The sequence below is a fragment of the Myotis myotis genome, unplaced genomic scaffold, assembly GCF_014108235.1.
Source record: "Myotis myotis isolate mMyoMyo1 unplaced genomic scaffold, mMyoMyo1.p scaffold_m19_p_18, whole genome shotgun sequence".
NCBI classification, from domain to species: domain Eukaryota; kingdom Metazoa; phylum Chordata; class Mammalia; order Chiroptera; family Vespertilionidae; genus Myotis; species Myotis myotis.
In genome coordinates this window covers 21171497-21190369 of record NW_023416322.1, presented here as the reverse complement: position 1 = coordinate 21190369, position 18873 = coordinate 21171497, and the positions used below count along the sequence as shown (strand labels likewise).

Here is an 18873-nt window from a genome sequence, read left to right as displayed (position 1 = left end):
AAAGGCTTATTTGTGGGCAGTTAGTAAATAAGGCACAAGACCTTGTGCCATAAGGAGTTGACTACTCTATTCAACTTGAGTTGGGTGGAATAGGACCTGATTTTAGCAGTTTGTACTGACACTTAACAGAACATTCGTTATGGTGTTTTTTTTTTTTCATGCTATGGTCTACTTAACCCAATACTTAAAATGGGAAAAGAGACTGGTTCCAAAGTATGAGGAAGCCTGCTGAAAGAAATAGCTTGCCTTTCTCAAGATTCCAGCTCCTTTTTTACTGTTGAGTAAAATATCAGTGGGCTGATTGATATGAATAAAGGGTAAAGCTGAGTAAATATCAATAGACAGATTGATGTGAGTCAGGGGTAAAGTGTTAAGACCTTACATGGTTTAGACCCCCTTCTATCCTCCCCCCTTCTCTCCTGACCCCACTTCTTATCACTCTTTTGCTTAAGTACTGCTTCTTGCTATTTATGGAACATGCCAAGGGTGTTCCCACTTCAGGGCTTTTTATATTAAAAAAAAACACAAAACCAACAAAAACAGTAGCCCTAGCCGGTTTGGCTCAGTGGATAGAGCATCAGCCTGCGGACTGAAGAGTCCCAGGTTCAATTCTGGTCAAGGTCACATGCCCAGGCTGTGGGCTCGATTCCCAGTAGCGGGTGTGCAGGAGGCAGCTGATCAATGATTCTCTCTCATCATTGATATTTCTTTCTCTCTCTCCCTCTTCCTTCCTCTCTGAAATCATATATATATATATATATATATATATATATATATATATATATATATTTAAATAGATTGTTGCTTTTTAAAAAGAAAGGAAGGAAAAGGGGAGGGAGGGAAGTGGGGGGGAGTGGGAGAGGGAGAATACTCTGCCTAGTACTTTTCCACAGATATCGACTAACTTTTGCCCTTTAAACTTTCAAGTCTTCTCATATGTTATCTAATCTTTAGGCTTTCCCTGATTTCTCTATGAAAAATAAGACCCCACCACCACCACCCCTCTGCTTTATTTCTTTGCATCACACCATCTGGCATACTATATGTCCTGTAATTTCCATGAGCACAGGGACTAGATTTTGTTTATTGTTGTATATCTCCAGAGCCCAGAACAGTACCCAGTACCCAGAACTTAGTGGAATGAATGATTTCTTTCCCTTTTAGTGTATTTCTACATGGGACATTTTTGTAGTTGAAAAAAAAATCCGCTCTATTTGTTAACCGGTCCAATTCTAGAAATTAAATGAGAAAAGAACTTTATTTCTTAATGTCATTTTGGTGGGAGGGGGCATGTTTCTTTTTGTCAGGGAAACATCCTATTGAAAAATTTCAAATGAAGATGGACATTTAATTGAAATGGAACAAGCAAAAGGAACAAATAAAGTACTTATTAGATAACCTTAATATGGGAAAATAATTTTATAAAAACTATTTTTTCTTCCAGGGAACATACTTTTATATTTTGTCCTTAAAATCAGCCTACATCATTCATATTTTCTGTTTTGGCTTATACTTTCCTATTTCTCTGCTTTTTATCACACTGTCTTCTTCTGCCACTTTTCACTTAAAATTAAGTCCTATTGCTTCATCAAGGTTCTAGCTTAAAAAGACATTTCTAATCGTCTCATCCTTGTTTCTTTGTTTGCTGGACTACTATATATTCTTTGAGTCTTCATTGATGGTTATATTGCTCTGGCCACACTCTTCTGTGTACTGTACTTCCCATCCATCAGCTGTCTTGTGAAAGGTGACATCTTAGTGTAGTCTCACTACTTGGGCCCCACAAGGTATTTGGGAACGGTGGGAGACAGTTTAAAAAGCCTTCATATGTAGTTCCATTGGTATACTGATATCTTTACTTTTAAAAAATATATATATTTTTGATTTCGGAGAGGAAGGGAGAGGGAGAGAGAGATAGAAAGATCAATGATGAGAGAGAATCGTTGATTGGCTGCCTCCTGCATGCCCCCTACTGGGGATCGAGCCCGAAACCCGGGCATGTGTCCTGACCAGGGATCAAACTGTGACCTCCTGATTTATAGGTTGATGCTCAGCCACTGAGCGACACTGGCCGGACATCTTTACTTTACTTTTATAAAGGACATGGTCAAACTCTAGAACCTGGAAAATGCTACTTCAGATATTTTAGGTTTAGTCTAAATAATTTAATTAAAGGAAAGAGTGTTTTTTAAATTGAAGAATTAGAAAATAACACTTTGTTTACTTTTATGTAGATGGGTCCTGCCAGTTTAAAAATACTGATATTTATAATTTGAGCATTCACAGTAGGTGACCTATTATAATCTGAAGAAATATTTGTTTGTTTCATACTTTTCAAAAACTGGATGTTAAAAATAGTCTGGACCAAAATGTGTAACAATTTTACATTACAAAAATATGTGTTAGGGTTAGGTAAACATATAACTATGGAGTTAGGAATAAATATTGTCATATAAATGTCTGTAATGTACAGAAGTGACATAATCTAAAATATAAATAGCAGGTACTTGGATGTAGGGATTGCTTGAGAAGAAAGGGGACTTAACATTTTATAATACTGATCTTTATTGTTGTTTTCAAGATAAAAATTTGAAGTCAAACCTCAGAAGGAAGGTAGTGGAGGGTGGAGGTAAGGGGGAGAGATCAACCAATGGCCACAGACACCAGAGGGGTGAGGGCATGAGTGGGGAGGTAGGGGGGCAATGCGGGGATAAGGACACATATGTAATACCTTAATCGATGTCATTTTTATCATTTCTGTTATTTTGTTTTTATTATTTATAGTTCATTTAGTAGAAGATTATCTTGATTTATGCTTAAAATGGTATAAATTTTTTTAAAGACATGAATTATGTTTGTTTGTTTTTTGTAGCCATTTCTGAAACTACAGGTCAGCTATAGAAATCATTTTTCTGCTTTTATTCCTGTGAAGTCACTTAAAATGGATTTCTTTGATCCAGCTCTGTTTAAGAGAACACTTTAGAAAAATGTTAGTATCCCATAAGCATGTGTTCTAATTTTTTCCTTTATTTGTTTTAAAATTCTAGGAATTGAAGCCATATTTTATGAAGGAAGTTGGCACTCACTTTGATGATTTTGTGACCAATCTCATTGAAAAGTCAGTCTCATTAGACAGTGGTGGGTGTGCACTCACATCCTTTTCTGTTCTTGGAGCGAACAACCATAGAGCTAAGTAAGTATGAGTATTAGATTCTTTTAATGCAGACATCTGCTCTAGTGTAGCTCAGCGGTTACAATGTGGACTCTGGTAAAAATGCCTGGATGCACACCTGGCACCACTTTTCGTTAGCTGTGTGTTGCCCTGGGCATATTATTTAACCACTGGAAGGGTGGGTTCTTTCATCTTAAGTGGCTTATAACAAATGTGCATCCTTCATTTAAGACTATACTGACACTGACACTTGAGTGCTTTCCATTTAAACCAAACACTGACCCTATGGGTAGGTAGTATAAGTATCTGCTTAGTACAGAGTAGGAAGCTTCAGCACAGAGCGAGCAGTTAATTGTCCGGGATTCCGCAGTGGGGATTTGAACCCAGAGTCCATGCTCTTCGCCCCATCGTTACACTGCCTCTCTCTTGTATTCTCTATGATGCTTGTTATAAAGTACAGTGCATTGGTATCTATTTTTCTGATCGGTCGGTCATCCAGAGCATGGAGGGAAGGCTCTCAAAGGCCAGTGTGCACTAATTTGCCATTCTGTGCTTTCCTTGGTTTTTCCTCTGTGGTCTCTGTCAGTCCCTCCTTTTCTGAAGGACAGGTTGAACCAGGAATAGTCAGCGGAAGTGCCGGCGGTACTGCAGAAAGCCCCAGAGCAGGTGATCATGCTAGATGTTAACAGATTTTAATAACTAGGGCAGCCTTTAAGATCAGGAGGCTGTTGGGGATTGTCGGAAGTCCTTTGACATTACAGAGGACATCGTAGATAACAGTGCATCTTCGAGAACAGACCAGTAACAATAGTGAACTGGAGTAAGGATGGCTGGGGGCCTGTCTGTGACCTTAGGGATGTTTAGGAGAAGGAAGAGTGGTTGTCTGTGTGGTGTCAGGAACTAGTGCTGCCTTAGTGAGGTGTGCCTAACTCCTCTTCCTCCCTAACCAGATAGGCGTGTATTTGCCTCATAGCAGTGCTCAGAAGCAGTATATGAGACAACATGCATCAACTCCGACCCACAGGACCTGGGTCCTAGTGAGATGGCAGCTAATTAATTTTACTTGCTGTAGTTGGTAGTCTTCCTCTTATTCTTAGGCTTAAATTTCTTAAAATATTTGAAGTACTTACATTTTGTTTTACTTTTTGCTCTTCCCCAGAGATCTGAGAGCACCTCCAGAACATGGAAAGATTTTTGTTATAAGGCGATCTCTCTTAGAGTAAGTATTTTAAGTGCTTTTGTTAATTATAAGTTTAAATAAAAAAATACACAGAACTATTCTGATTGTTGGAATCACTGCTTAACCTATGAATGTTTAAAGAGTTTGTTCTATATTCATATAAATCGTTTGTTTTGATACTGCTTTTTCTACATTTGCTGTGTCTTGCTCTTTCTTTCTGATCCCCTGGCTCTGCATCTAGTTTCAAAGGAGGAGCTAGAAATCAGAATGGTTATCTGTCTTTGATAAATTCCTTCAATTTGTGCTGCAGAGAACTGGTTACCCAAAGAGCTAGGATAGCGTTTTCTATTTAGGGAAGATACTTCAAGAGAGTTTTGGTGTTGCTGCCTTTTTGATATATAATTTTTTAATCTCTTCTTTGGCTATCCAGATTAAACACATGATAGATTTCTCAGATTTACTTATTTTAAAACCCTGATTATGTGGATCTTATGAAGAAAAACACGCACATCAGGCAAGGTAAATTAATTGTGGTGACATCATTTGTGAACTGAAAAGTAAAAAAGGTGCACTTTGAGTATGTAATTAATATTTCTTTTGTAATGTTCTCGGAGACCATTCATTCATTCATTCACTCATTCATTAGAATACTTCTGTAATTTAACCTGCACTAGTTTAGGTCGCCTGAAATAGTTGGGCTGGTGAACCTTAGGTATGGATGTGCTTTTCTTTTAAAAATGCATCATATGCTTATCAACATATATTTTCTATGTGCCAAATTGATCCGTATTACTTAATTTTGGTTAGAAGGCCAAAGTTTTCTAAATATCTAATGTAGAGTACCACTTCAGTGTTATGTTGTTTGAAGAGATTTATCTTTTAAAATCTCTATCTAGCTGAAACCGGTTTGGCTCAGTGGATAGAGCGTCGGCTTGCGGACTGAATGGTCCCAGGTTCGATTCCGGTCAAGGGCATGTACCTGGGTTGCGGGCATATCCCCAGTAGGAGATGTGCAGGAGGCAGCTGATCGATGTTTCTCTCTCATCGATGTTTCTAACTCTCTATCTCTCTCCCTTCCTCTCTGTAAAAACTCAATAAAATATATTTAAAAATAAAATAAAATAAAATCTCTATCTGGGCTAAATGCAGGCTTTCCATGTAAAAGAGAAATTAAAGCAAATATTTCGAACATTATAATTAAGATTTTAGTGATAGTATTCTATATATGAAAAATAAACAAAATTAAAATACACATTTTTAAATCAAGGAAACAAAATACATATTTTATGGCTCAGGTGGGTTTTATTAGAATTGAAGCTCCTTAACCCAGACATTTAATAGTATTTTAGATGCCTCAAAAAGTTAGGAGATTAGCATACATCTTTCCATAAACAAAGCTAAAACACTTGTTTTAATCAAATATAAAAAGTCCTTAGTTAGAAAAAGTCATCTAGAAAGTAATTGGTGTGTTTTAAAAGAAAAGTAACGCGAGTAGAGAGTGGAATGTAAGACTAGGATGTTTTGAAAAGTTTTTAGCCTTTGAAATAGCTTCTGCATTCCCTGTTTTCAGTGAATGGCCTTTTGCCTACATTAGAAGACAGTCACCTCTGTAGGTTTTTAAGAATGCACACCATTTGTTCTAAATGTTTGATATCCATGCTGTTTTCTAGGAAGCACTATTATCTTATCAGAAAGAGCCTTGTCCTAAGCTCTTCCAATAACTTTTACTTTGGTCATGACACTTACTGTCTCTACTTCAGGTTTAATATCCTGTGATTACTGTTTGAGATCTTTTTGGGGGTGGATTAAGTATTTCTAGACTGCTTTAAAGTCTTTAATATATGACATTTTAAAATCAGATATAGTTTATTCATTTTATTTGTTTGAACTACATTTACAGTGAGCTGTTCGAGGTGGACCACATCAGAACAATATATCACATGTTTATTGCCCTCCTCATTCTCTTTATCCTCAGCACACTTGTGGTAGATTACATTGACGAAGGAAGGTAAGACAAGAAAAAGGATGGTTGGCTAATTGGCTCATAGGATGTTGGGAGTTTTCATTGTATGTAAATTTTGGTAGAGGGTGATTTGGTTAAATTTGCTTCAGAAGATTCCAAAGTAGCTGATTTAAGGTTGAGATTTCTGTCTCTTAAAAAGTATAATACAACTAAGAAGAAGATTAGAAATTTCATTACTTTTATTTTTCTAAATGGTCTATTTAAATAGACTATAATTGGTAGTTTCTAGGTAATTTTCCTAAATGGGAGAATTTTGTATATATGATTTATCAATTTTTCTGTTATGGTATGCATTTCAGGTCAGTACTAAAAAATAAGTAGCTTATTGGAATTTCACATTTGAAAAACGTACTTTTAATATGAAAATCAAATTGTAACTTTAAAAATGACAGTGCAGTAATCATACATTGAATTATAGGCTTTATTAGAAAATTAAATTTTGAGATGATATAGTAATAGATTTTTTATTTTTTATTTTTAAAAATTCTTTATTGTTTAAAGTATTACATATAGTATCACATATGTCTCCTTTTCCCCCCATTGACTTCTTCCCCGGCCTCTCCCACCCTCCCTAGATTGTTATATTTATATTTATTTCCTTCTGAAAAATCATCTTTTGTACATAACAGTGATTGCTATTTGAATTCTTTAAATATGGACTTTGTCATAGAATATTTTAGAGTTTAAAATGTATTAATTAAGAATCTAACTTTTGAGAAGTTCAAAGTCTTATTATTTTAAGTTATATTTAGATATTTTATGTTTAAAGACTGTATTATCTTAGGGCTTTAGAAACTTTGTTATTGAAATATATTGTGAAGCAGTCTTAGAAGCAGTTCTATAGCACAACTTCAATGACTTCAATGTGTTAATGTTGCTGTGTTTCCTAAAGCTGAGAGTTTGGGGCCTGAAAGTTTTGAATTATGTGAATCAATGCATATTTTTTAAAATGTGCTTTTGTGTCTTTTCTCTGTGCTTTTTCTCCCTAGGCTGGTGCTTGAGTTCAATCTCTTATATTACGCTTTTGGCCAGCTTCCTGTTGTTATATGTACATGGTGTGCCATGTTCTTGAGTACACTTTCAGTTCCCTACTTCCTCTTTCAACATTGGGCCAGAGGCTACAGCAAGAGTTCTCATCCAGTGATCCATTCTTTCTTCCATGGCTTGCTTCTCATGGTCTTCCAGATTGGAATTCTAGGCTGTGGACCAACATATGCTGTGTTAGCGTATACACTGCCACCAGCTTCCCGGAGCATTGTTATCTTTGAACAGGTAAGGTTTTGAGTGTTGCTCAGTGCAGTGCTGTACTCAGTTAAAATAATGATTGGAACAATAATATTATTATTATTATTATTATTATTATAACAATATAATACTGATATTCTGTTATTTTTGGGTAAATTTTTATAACTGGTTCTTTATGCTCTAGTCTAAAATTAAAGTGTTAAACTAGATCATCTCATCTCATAAAACTTGTTTTAACTTCAGTGTTCTCTGATGCTTAATAATTGAAATAAATCATATTGAACTGTTCTGGATCAGTGCAGATTTTGTTCTTGAATACTTTTTATAGTAGTCATCTATACCATAAAATGTTTTTGTAATTAAAATCCCCACTTTTGAAATGTCAGATTCATTATTTTGTCATATGGCTCTTTCCATCTAAAGAACGGATTTATTTTGTCCATAAAACCTTCCGATTTTCTTATATTGGGTGTCCATAATGCTCTGTTTGACTAATGGAAAGGACCATGTCAGGAGCCTTTCTTTGATAGACTTTTGTAATATGGTACTTTTAATTGCAAAAGAATATGTCTTTCTTTAGAGGTTGTTTTTAATTTGCTTTATTCCATAAAAGTGAATTTGAGTTGGTATATGCAAAATTAAAACATTCTATATGTGAAAAAATTTATCTTTTCCTCCCACCTTTTTTAGATTCGTATGATAATGAAGGTCCATTCATTTGTCAGAGAGAATGTGCCTCGGGTATTGACTTCAGCTAAGGAGAAATCAAGTATGTAATTCTATTACATCAAAGGACTATTCAGAGGGTGTTTCTTCCTTTGGTGTTTAGGGGGATGGCACATTACATTCTGTAGCCATTATGTTTGATTTTCATTATGTAGCCTCCACATTGATTTGGAAGACTATCTCACTATTTCCTGATTGTTTCTGTTTTGTCTTGGTACCTGCAATTTAAAACCATTGATCATTAGATTCTTGTAACTTTATTTAATTTTTATCGAATGTTAAACTCATCACACCCATGTGTGCTTATTACTCTTTGAGTTGCTGCTTAAAACTCTAGAAGTCATCTCAGTCACAGGAATAACTTAGTGTAGAGGGATTGATCTGTTGATATTAGAATAAGAAGTCATCATTTTGGGAGATCAGGAAGAAACAACATAAGCTAAGGAGAAGTCATTTTATTCTTCTCTATCCTATGCTTCCTTACTTTCCCTTTGTAGTTCTGCTGAGAGCTCCTGACCTAGCCGAGTTTTCCTTTTTCAGAAACTGTCCCAGTACCCACAGTCAGCCAGTACTTGTATTTCTTGTTCGCGCCAACCCTCATCTACCGGGACAACTACCCCAGGTAATGGCACTATGAAGTACAAGTGTGCTGAGCACCTGAAGTGTGGCAGGAGAGAGGTACAACAGGCGGGCAAGGGTCAGCTCACACAGGGCTACAGAGAATGTAGAATGAGTTTTCATTTTCTCTCTGGCCCAGAGCCCCAAAAGTGATTCTAGCAGTCTTATTTGATCATAGTAATTCTTGACAGATGTACTTTATTTAGAAAATGTATTTTTTTTGCTTCCTTTTTAGGACTCCCACTATAAGGTGGGGTTATGTGACTATGCAGTTTGCACAGGTAAGTTTTTTTTCACTGCCTAAGGTTTGGTGATTGGTGGGAGATGGGGATTTTAATCTATTTAAAGTGTTTGTAAATTTACGTCTATTGGGAGCTGTAGAACTCTTTCTGAAGTTTTGAAATTATTCTCAATACAGTGAATGGTGTTTGTTTTGCCAACATCAAAAGTAATTTTCTTCAATAAAATAATTTGTTTTATTGTAATTAATAAAGTAATTCCATTTGGTTACTTCAGTCAGCACCTACATTAATTTCCCCCTCCCCTCCTGTTTATATATTTTTTGGATATATATGTGGGCCTGGCAGTCCTCACTACCTCCTCCTCCTGAACCCCCTTATCAGAATCAAATCCCAGAAAATCCCATTTTAAATTCTTGTTTCAATCAAATACCCATTTATGAAACAAATTATTTTGTTATGGGTTCATGTAGCAGGAAAATCAGGTTCCAAGAGTCTGATCTTTTACAAATGCCCTTTGGTAAAGGGTTGGGAAAAATATGTTAGAAACTAGGTCTGAGCCGAAGCCGGTTTGGCTCAGTGAATAGAGCGTCGGCCTGCAGACTGAAAGGTCCCGGGTTCGATTCCGGTCAAGGGCATGTACCTAGGTTGCGGGCACATCCCCAGTAGGAGATGTTCAGGAGGCAGCTGATCAATGTTTCTCTCTCATCGATGTTTCTGACTATCTCTCTCCTTTCCTCTCTGTAAAAAAATCAATAAAAAAATATATATATAAAAACAAACAAAACAAAACTAGGTCTGAGTAATTTCTGAAGGGTACAATTTGCAATCTTATGCATTAGTGTTAAATGGAATATATATGTAAACATTAGAGGTTACATATGTATCTTCTTTTGAAGAAAAATCACCGTCTTTACTTATCAAGCCATCATTCTTATGACTATCTTTGTTGTGTTCCAGGTGTTTGGCTGCTTATTTTATATGTACTACGCCTTTGAAAGGCTCTGTGTCCCCTTGTTTCGGAATATCAAGCAGGAGCCCTTCAGTGCTCGTGTTCTGGTCCTATGTATATTTAACTCCATCTTGCCAGGTAACATGGGTACTGGCTAATTTAGCCACTTACAAAGTTGCAAGGAAAATAGAAAGCTATTGCACCTTTGATTTACCTGCTTTTCACTTATAAATTCATCTACATATCTATACCTATCTTTTTTTAAAATTTCTTTATTGATTAAGGTATTACATATATGTCCTTATCCCTCCATTTCCTCCCCCCCCCCCACCCCAACTCATGCCCTTATCCCCCTGTTGTCTGTGTCCATTGGTTACCTATCTTGACCTCTTCCCATCTGTCTCATAAATGAAGTATATTTCAGTCTCAGCTGAATTTTTCCATTGGTCTTCTGGCTTTTACTCAAGTTTTGCTTTCTCTGACTGGATAATTCATACTTATGCTTTATTTCCCCACAATCTTGCTCCTAATCCAAGCAGGGCACTGAAATAGACTTTATTAAAATCACTAGTTATTTCCTGATTCTAAATCCCGTGGATGCTGTAGCCCTTACTCTGATTTCCATGAAGCACTGGCTGTTGTTGACCACATTTTGAAATCTCCCTACCACTCTTTCTTATTCTCCTGTCTTTCTAGCCATACTTCAGACTCCTAACTTGCTTCATTCCACTTATCTTTTTCTGGAGATATATGAGTACCTACTATATTCAGATGCTGACAATATAGCAGTGAACAGACATACTCTTCACTCTCTGGAAGAGTCAAATTATATATACAGTTTTTTTTACTTCTTTCTTTTCTCTACACATTAAATGTTGGTAACATTTTCCATGATCACCTTGTCTCTACCTTCTCTCTCTCCCAGATTTCTAATAACCCTCCCTGATTGCTCTTCAAGGGTTACTCCAGTAAACTCTCATCTGTTCCTCTAATAGGATATGTGTTACATACTTGTGTGTCTTGTTCACTGGGCTACAAATTCCTTGAGATCAAAGATCGTATCTTATAGCCACTCAGCCCGTCACAGTCTCTCCCATATTGTTTAATCCATAGCAGATGCTCTATAAATATTTTTGAATAAATGAGTGAAAGGGGTGAGCATGTATTTTACAGTATAGTAGCAATATATACTACATAAGGAGAATGAACAAAGTGCTAATAAGCTTTGTATCATGCTGGAGATAACATTTACCTCTGGGTGTTGGAAATAGATAGGCGTTTGCCTGGCAGAGAAGTGGTGGGAAGGTGCTTTGGGTGGTGGGATGGGTGCACAGGCATAGACTTACTTTAGAATGGCCGAAGTCCAGGTAGGGATGATGTGTGGGACACTGGGAGTGGAGTCGGAGATAAGTTAACCTTATCACTATTGACATTCAAGGCTGGATAATTATTTGTTTTGGGTGGCTGTCTTATGTGTTGTAGGATATTTAGCACCATTCTGGTCTCTAACAACTAGATACCAATAGCACCCCACCCCTCCAGTCCTTGAGTTGTGACAACCAAAAATGTCTTCATAATTGTCACATGTTCCTGGCGGGTGGTGTTTCGGGGGGACTTCTCTCCCAGTTTCAAACAACTGGTTTGTGGGAATGCATGAGGACCAGATTTTAAAGGGCTTTGGGTATCGAGGCTTTTCTATTATAAACAGGCTGGAATGAATAAGCTGGAATAATCATTTTTATTTTACAAAATAATTCTAGCTAAGCAGGTGCTGACAAAATTAACTGCTTGGTATATGAGCTATTTGAAAACACTCAATATTATTTTATTTTCAGGTGTGCTGGGGCTGTTACTTACTTTTTTTGCCTTTTTGCACTGTTGGCTCAATGCCTTTGCCGAGATGTTACGCTTTGGAGACAGAATGTTTTATAAGGTAATATATACGTGGACTCATTTTTCTTTTCACAATTTATTATGTCCTCATTGCTAGCTTTTTAACATGAACATTGTCAGATAATGTTTTCCCACAAGTTTTGAAGTCTGAAATTCTGGTATCAGTGTAATTAGTAAAGCTTTATCTTCTACCTCTGATATCCTCCCTTTCCCATAACATATGGCTTCTGCTGGGTCCTGTGTTGGTGATTACAGAAGGAAAGCATGTATCTAGAGGGTGGTATGAGACACTGCTGACTGTTCATTCATTTGAAATTGGTCGTCTGGTGCTGTAGGAGTAATTTCAGTAAATTATCCCATTTAAAGTTGCTGAAGGAAGGAAATGACTTTTTCCTCTTTTATTTATGAAAGGCATTAATTCTGCTTAAAATAGTATTCTATACTTGCAAAGTTGGAATTAAGTTCTAAACTCAGGATCTGGAGTTTAGTTTGTGGTTTTGGTAATACTCCAAGCCTACCACTTCTTTCTCAAAGAAATAGTGAATGTAATTTGTGAATTTTAGGTGTCTGATTCTCTTAGTCTGATCTTAAAGTAGGGAGCAAGATATATGTAAAGGAGTGCCAGGTTTTGGAGGTAGCCACCACTCACTCCTTATTCAACGTAAGTTTTTCTGTTTGATACCAGCAAGCAGCTCTTCACCTTTAGCATGCTACGTAACCCTTTGTGACCTTAGAATTCTCTCACAGTGTTTTAGCAAGGCAATGGGGATTCACTGATTGCTATTTAGAGGAACACTAGATTGAATGATTATGTTCTGTGTCTTCCACCATAACTTGTTTCATAATGAGAGAAAATGAACCTAGGGAATGAATCATATAGAACTAGAATTAATGTCTTATTAAACATCAGTAACCAAAATGCCTTTTAAGATTTTTCTGACATCAGTGTATGGACTGACAATTTATCATCACACACTGGATATTATGTGTGTATGTTCTTTGGAAATATTCAGGGGTTTTCGCTTTGGCTCTGTGTGTATATACATGTATGTGTGTGTGGTATGTGTGTAGTTTTATAGCTTTGGTTTTTTTCCTCAGGATTGGTGGAATTCCACTTCCTACTCCAACTATTACAGGACCTGGAATGTGGTGGTCCATGACTGGCTGTATTACTATGCTTACAAGGACTTTCTCTGGGTAAGCAGCAGGATTTAGTTGATGTTGTTCAAGAAATGGAGATTCTTTTCCAGAAAGTATTAATATTGTATAGCTGGAGGAAGTTATACTTAGTTGTCTTTAATTTTCTTATGAGCCATTTATGTCTAAGAAATCTTCTGCCTTGAATAATACTGCTGAGAGACCAGTATTGACAGTTACTGGGTCTAATACCATGTTTTCATTCTGGATTTTACTTTATATAATTACCAAGTAAGAATGCAGGCAAACATTCAGATAAGTTGAAATGATCCACCATTTATGGATCATTTCTTATGGATCTCACTGATAACAGATAATCTCCCTCTAACTTTTTCTTCATTTACTTTCTTTTTTAAATATCTGTTCAAAGTGGAGAACAGATATGTATGGACTTAACATCTCTCTCCAATTGGTCATGTAGGTCTTTGAGACATTCGTCAGAGCAGAATGTATTTAGACTGATGAAATGAAATCTTCAATCTCATGGTTGATTAATGCTGGTGTCTCCTCCGGATTATTGGCTAAGTGATAGCATGTTGTAGATCAGATACCATTGTATTCGAGTGTTCTTTCCTTAATATGTGTAGTTTCACTTATGGACAAGGCAAGTCTCTTCTTTCTAAATCTTAGTTCTGTTACCTGTAAAAATGGAGAGTATGCCTGCCCTGTCTACCATACTGTGTTACTCTAAAGGTTGAGATCTGATGTGTTCATTAATATATAAAAACTATGTTTTGTCCATCAGAGTGACTTACCAGTATAAGTTATTAATATTTTTAAAAATATGCCCGCTCTCCCTTTCAACATTATTAGTTTTGAAAATGCCTTATTTGAAAATAAGGATTTTTAAGCACAGGTGTTTTTTTCTAATTATATTATAATACATTTGGGTTAATCCAAGGAGTAGATTGGCAAGTCCAATGTAAATATAATTAAATTGATGCCTTTAACATGTGATAATTATAAGTCTTGTGTAGTTTGTGCTTAGTTAGTTACCTTTTAAAAACTGCTTTCTAATGTTTTCCTTTTACCCTAGTTTTTCACTAAGAGATTCAAGTCTGCTGCCATGTTAGCCGTCTTCGCTGTGTCTGCTGTCGTACACGAATACGTCTTAGCTGTTTGCTTGAGCTTTTTCTACCCAGTGCTCTTCGTGCTTTTCATGTTCTTTGGAAGTAAGTACCTTGGCATGCCATGAGGACTGAGGCTGATGCCAAAAAAGAAATTTAGAAAATAAAGTATGAAATCAATGTAGGAAGCTAGACGGTGAGCAGTAATATCATCTCAAGGCAGTGTTTGCTTATCAGAGGGAAAAGAACATTGATTTTGAGTAATTATACACAACTCTGTTTCAAGATGTTTATACTTTGAAGTAGAGAAATGAGCCACATAACCTCTTGTAGACTGTTGGCAACACTGATTTGGTAGGTCACAAAAACAATAAAAAACAACTTCTGCATTCTTCAACTCTATCATTGTTCACCCGCTGAAAAAAACTGACCCTTTTTTGGGTGGGGGGAAGGGATAAGCTAGAATATGAATGATTCCGTGAAATATATTTTCACCTGTTCTGAATACTGTCCGATTTTTAATTAATCACTGATTAATAAACTTCAACACTGAAGCTTCATTTTTATTTATAGGAGCAGTGGCCAGAATAAACCATGTCCGCACAGTTGATGCTCATTGTGATACGTAGATGATTATAGCAGCTATCTGAGGCTGCTTAATAGATTGTCTTGATATATATTTTTTGTTCTCTTCCTGACTTTAGTGGCTTTCAACTTCATTGTCAATGACAGCCGGAAAAGGCCGATTTGGAACGTCATGATGTGGACTTCACTTTTTGCAGGCCAGGGAGTCATCCTGTGCCTTTATTCCCAAGAGTGGTATGCACGTCAGCACTGTCCTCTGAAAAATGTGAGTCAACTCTCAGGCTGCAGTGGAGAAGTGACATGTTTGTCCCCGATTGTGAGGGTTGGAGAGCAATTTTAAGGGGAAGGACGTTAGTGGAGACTGTGATGAATTAATGTTAAGCGGAGAGAAACATTATCTGATCTTATTGCTAACGTTCTTAAAATTTTTTCTTTTGCTTTTCTTCACTTTGAACTCTCCCCCCCCCCCCGTTTTTAAATTTCCTACTCTTTTACTGCTTTTTCTTTAGCTCCTTGTAATTTTCTTCCTGTGTCTTAAAAATGTAGGAAATGTGTATCCTATCCTCCACACACACCTGAATATATATGTATATTTTACCTCTTCCTTTCCAAAGTATTACGTCCTTGTAAAAATGTCCAGCTACACTCATATGCCTAGGATCCTGTTTCCCTTGATTTTCTTTTGTTGCTATTGTTGTTTGATTTTTCATGATTACATAAGAGTCTCATTCATAGAGCTTCAGCTTTAAGCTGCATGAGGATGACTCCCAAATAATTAGGAGGTGCCTTCTTTATATACCTGGGTATTTCTCACAGGCACCTGCAACTGAAGATGCCCACAATCAAATTAATCAGTTTCTCTGCCAAAGCTTCTACTCTCTACACTGTTTCTGTTATGCTGCCCTAATGCTCCCTCCTTATTTCCTATTAATCCTCTGTGTGCATTTGAACTAACTGCTCTGGACTACTAAAAATAGGGGTGTGCTAAAATAAAATGCACGATACCTAAAGAGGTGTAGGACCTATTTGACATATGGTCAGAAGGGCAATTGTGTAGGGTTTACTGGACTTTAAAAACTTCATGTAAAGCCTCTAAACCAAGTAAATCCGTGCTGTGGATAAAAATAATGAACATCTTTTGAATTACTGAACTGTTTTTAACTGAAAGGTTGCTGAAATGCTGAGAGGCATTTTAGAGGTGTGCAGTATATGACACTAACATCCCTATCTCTCCCCACACCTCATGCACATAGTGCACACAAGTAAGCTACATTTATTTTCCTTTTTCTTCTCAAAGCCCACATTTCTGGATTACATCCGGCCACGTTCCTGGACTTGCCGCTACGTGTTTTAGAAGCTTGGACTTGGTTTCCTTCCTTGACACTGAAGACTGGGTATTCTGCCTGACTTGGGGCCAGCATCTATTTCCAGCTGTTACTGATGAAGTTATCCCTGTTGTTTGGACCACTCCAGGCTTGACAGATGACTCACTCCATCCCTAGGTCATCTGGAGCTGAGCTGTTGGAAGTTTACTGGACTTAATGTACACTTAAGCAGTGCTTTTTTGTACTTTGCGGAGAAGGAAGACTTAATAGCTAACGTAATGACAGATGTTTGCTGGGTCATATTGGCTTAAGCCTCAGAAATTAAATGTTTTCTTTCTTGACTATCTAATTAGAGACTAAACATCATGTTTTCTTGGCCATTGAATTAGCCAAAACACTTATGAAGAAATCATTTAAATACCTCTGGCTTAGAAATTTTTTCATGCACACTGGTGGAACGTATGCTAATTAACCATGCAATTGGGAAAGAAAAGAATATGGAATGTTTTGCTATTTCTAGTAGAGAGGAAATATCTACTTTCCAAAGATAATCTTATAAATCCTAATTTGTGGGTAGTTGTTCTTCTCAGCCTGTATTTTTTTGAAAAACGTTTGGTTCTACCCAAGTTTTATCTTGTTTTACTATACAGTGTAGGCCATGGTTTCTATGAAGCAAAATTACATCTTTCACCTGGAATTCTTGAGGTTTCATTCATAATATTATATATGAGAAGAACAGAAATAGGATGGGAAGGAGAAAGAAGGCACAGGACAAAGAAAAATATTTCCTCATAACTTTCAAAGAAATTTTTTTAAAAAACTTGCGGAATCAATCATATGTTTAAATTATTTTATCATGTAACTTGTATGGAAAATAATTTTTAAAAACTTTAAGGTCATAACTTCTTTTAAGTTATTTAGAAGTATCCTTTGGTACAGTTATTTTATTGTCTAATAACTACTGACTTGAATTAATTTGCAGACTAGTAAGTCTGTAACAGAAGTATTAATCGCCTCCAATAATATTAAAGTGATTCTTAAAGATCCAGAAGCTGGCTTCTGTATTTGCTCAATTATACTTTTAGTGGTATTATACTTTAGGTGAAACAAATTATGTGCTCATTTTCAGGAAAACGTACTCTATTATGTGATGTTCCCATGTTATAAGATGCCCATTGCTCATACGGTGTGGTGTGGAGGACTTATTTTGTTTGTATGTATGAGGTGTGACTATGTTTGTAAAGATTGAGCATTGGAAGGGAGTATCTGAGGCCATGCATGTAGTTCAACTTTCCATCCAAAGAAGTAAGACTTATGAATTATTCAAAAAATTACTGTTGTTTGTGGCAGACAACTTGAGAGGCCCTCTTGGAATTCTAACAGGCCTACTGTTATCCAAAAGGTTTGGGGAAGTCTTTTCCAAATTGTTTTAAAGACAGTTTGAGTCTCATAAGAAGGTAGAAGGAGTTTCTTAATAGTCACAACTTAATCTGTAGCACAAGTACTCAGTTTAATCACCTATTTTATTCCCCATACCTTTGATTCAGGTGAATTTAGGCAGTTTTTAAACATCACATCCAATTTCAACAGACAAAAGTGCACCTCACAGGTTATCTTCCACATGTTCTTACACAGTAATTATCTGCACAGTGGTAGTGTGATTGTAATGGAACCACAACCTCCAAACAGGACTGCTTTAATATACCTTCTAATTGCTGGTGTTTTATTAAGAATTAAAATTAGTCAACCACTTGTTGACTAAACTTATAACTGCATTTTAAATATTAGGGAGCTGGTAAAACAAGATTGATGTAAGACTTGGTTATGAATAAGCCAATCTATTAAAGTGAGAGAATGGAATTCTTAGGTCTGTATTTCTGTTAAGTACTGTAAACATATACTCTCATTGAGAGGACTTTGTTGTTCTGTACTGATTCTAAATAGTGTATTTGTTGGATTTACCAAGGCTACTTTAAAAAACCCCAAAATAAATCCCCCAGCCCTAGCTGGTTTGGCTCAGTGGATAGAGAGAGCGTTGGCCTTTGACTGAAGGATCCCAGATTTGATTCCGGTCAAGGGCACATGCCTGAGTTGGTGGGCTCGATCCCCAGTAGGGGCGTGCAGGAGGCACCTGAGCAATGATTCTCTCTCATCATTGATGTTTCTATCTTTCCCTTCCTCTCTGAAAACAATACAAATATATTTTAAAAGTTAACTCTATCAGTTAAAAAACATACAAAAAACCTATCATCTTCCCTTTGTTTATTAGTGATTTTTTTTCCTGCCCTAGATGTTTATGTGACAACAAATAATTTGTGTATAATTGGAGACACTTTAGAATGATAAATTTCCTAAGAAATTTTCAGAAACACTCAAAGGAATAGCAACTTTCTGTGAAAGAAACTTAGTTTGGTAGCCATGGTCTTATCACTAGCCGCTTTTAGCAAAAGCCTTTAAACAAAACAAAAACTTCATAGTAATATGTTTCAGGAAGATCGATTGATTCTTTTTTCCCCTCTTGCTAAAATTATTTTCAGTTACTGGATGAAACTTTTTTCCTTTGAATGTAATGAAAATTAAAATTTCTTTCCTGTAAGAGATATTGATGGATAGTAACTATTATTTTGCGTTTGTTATCCAAGAGAACAATT

General features: G+C 36.3%; 1 protein-coding gene across 2 annotated transcripts in view; it reads left to right on the top strand.

Annotated features, from left to right (window-relative positions):
- Nucleotides 1-17273, top strand: part of SOAT1 (sterol O-acyltransferase 1) — a 45025-nt gene extending 27752 nt beyond the window's left edge. The window contains exons 4-16 of one of the 2 annotated variants that reach the window (XM_036343583.1): nt 3048-3193; nt 4332-4391; nt 6253-6360; nt 7365-7647; nt 8311-8389; nt 8887-8968; nt 9200-9245; nt 10164-10293; nt 11991-12088; nt 13147-13245; nt 14282-14417; nt 15017-15162; nt 16195-17273. In XM_036343583.1, the coding sequence (XP_036199476.1) occupies nt 3048-3193; nt 4332-4391; nt 6253-6360; nt 7365-7647; nt 8311-8389; nt 8887-8968; nt 9200-9245; nt 10164-10293; nt 11991-12088; nt 13147-13245; nt 14282-14417; nt 15017-15162; nt 16195-16251 (1470 nt within the window). In that variant the 3' untranslated portion in view covers nt 16252-17273. The remainder of the gene's footprint in view (nt 1-3047; nt 3194-4331; nt 4392-6252; nt 6361-7364; nt 7648-8310; nt 8390-8886; nt 8969-9199; nt 9246-10163; nt 10294-11990; nt 12089-13146; nt 13246-14281; nt 14418-15016; nt 15163-16194) is intronic. The other variant, XM_036343584.1, reaches the window with a different exon arrangement.
- The last annotated feature ends 1600 nt before the right edge of the window (nt 17274-18873 follow it).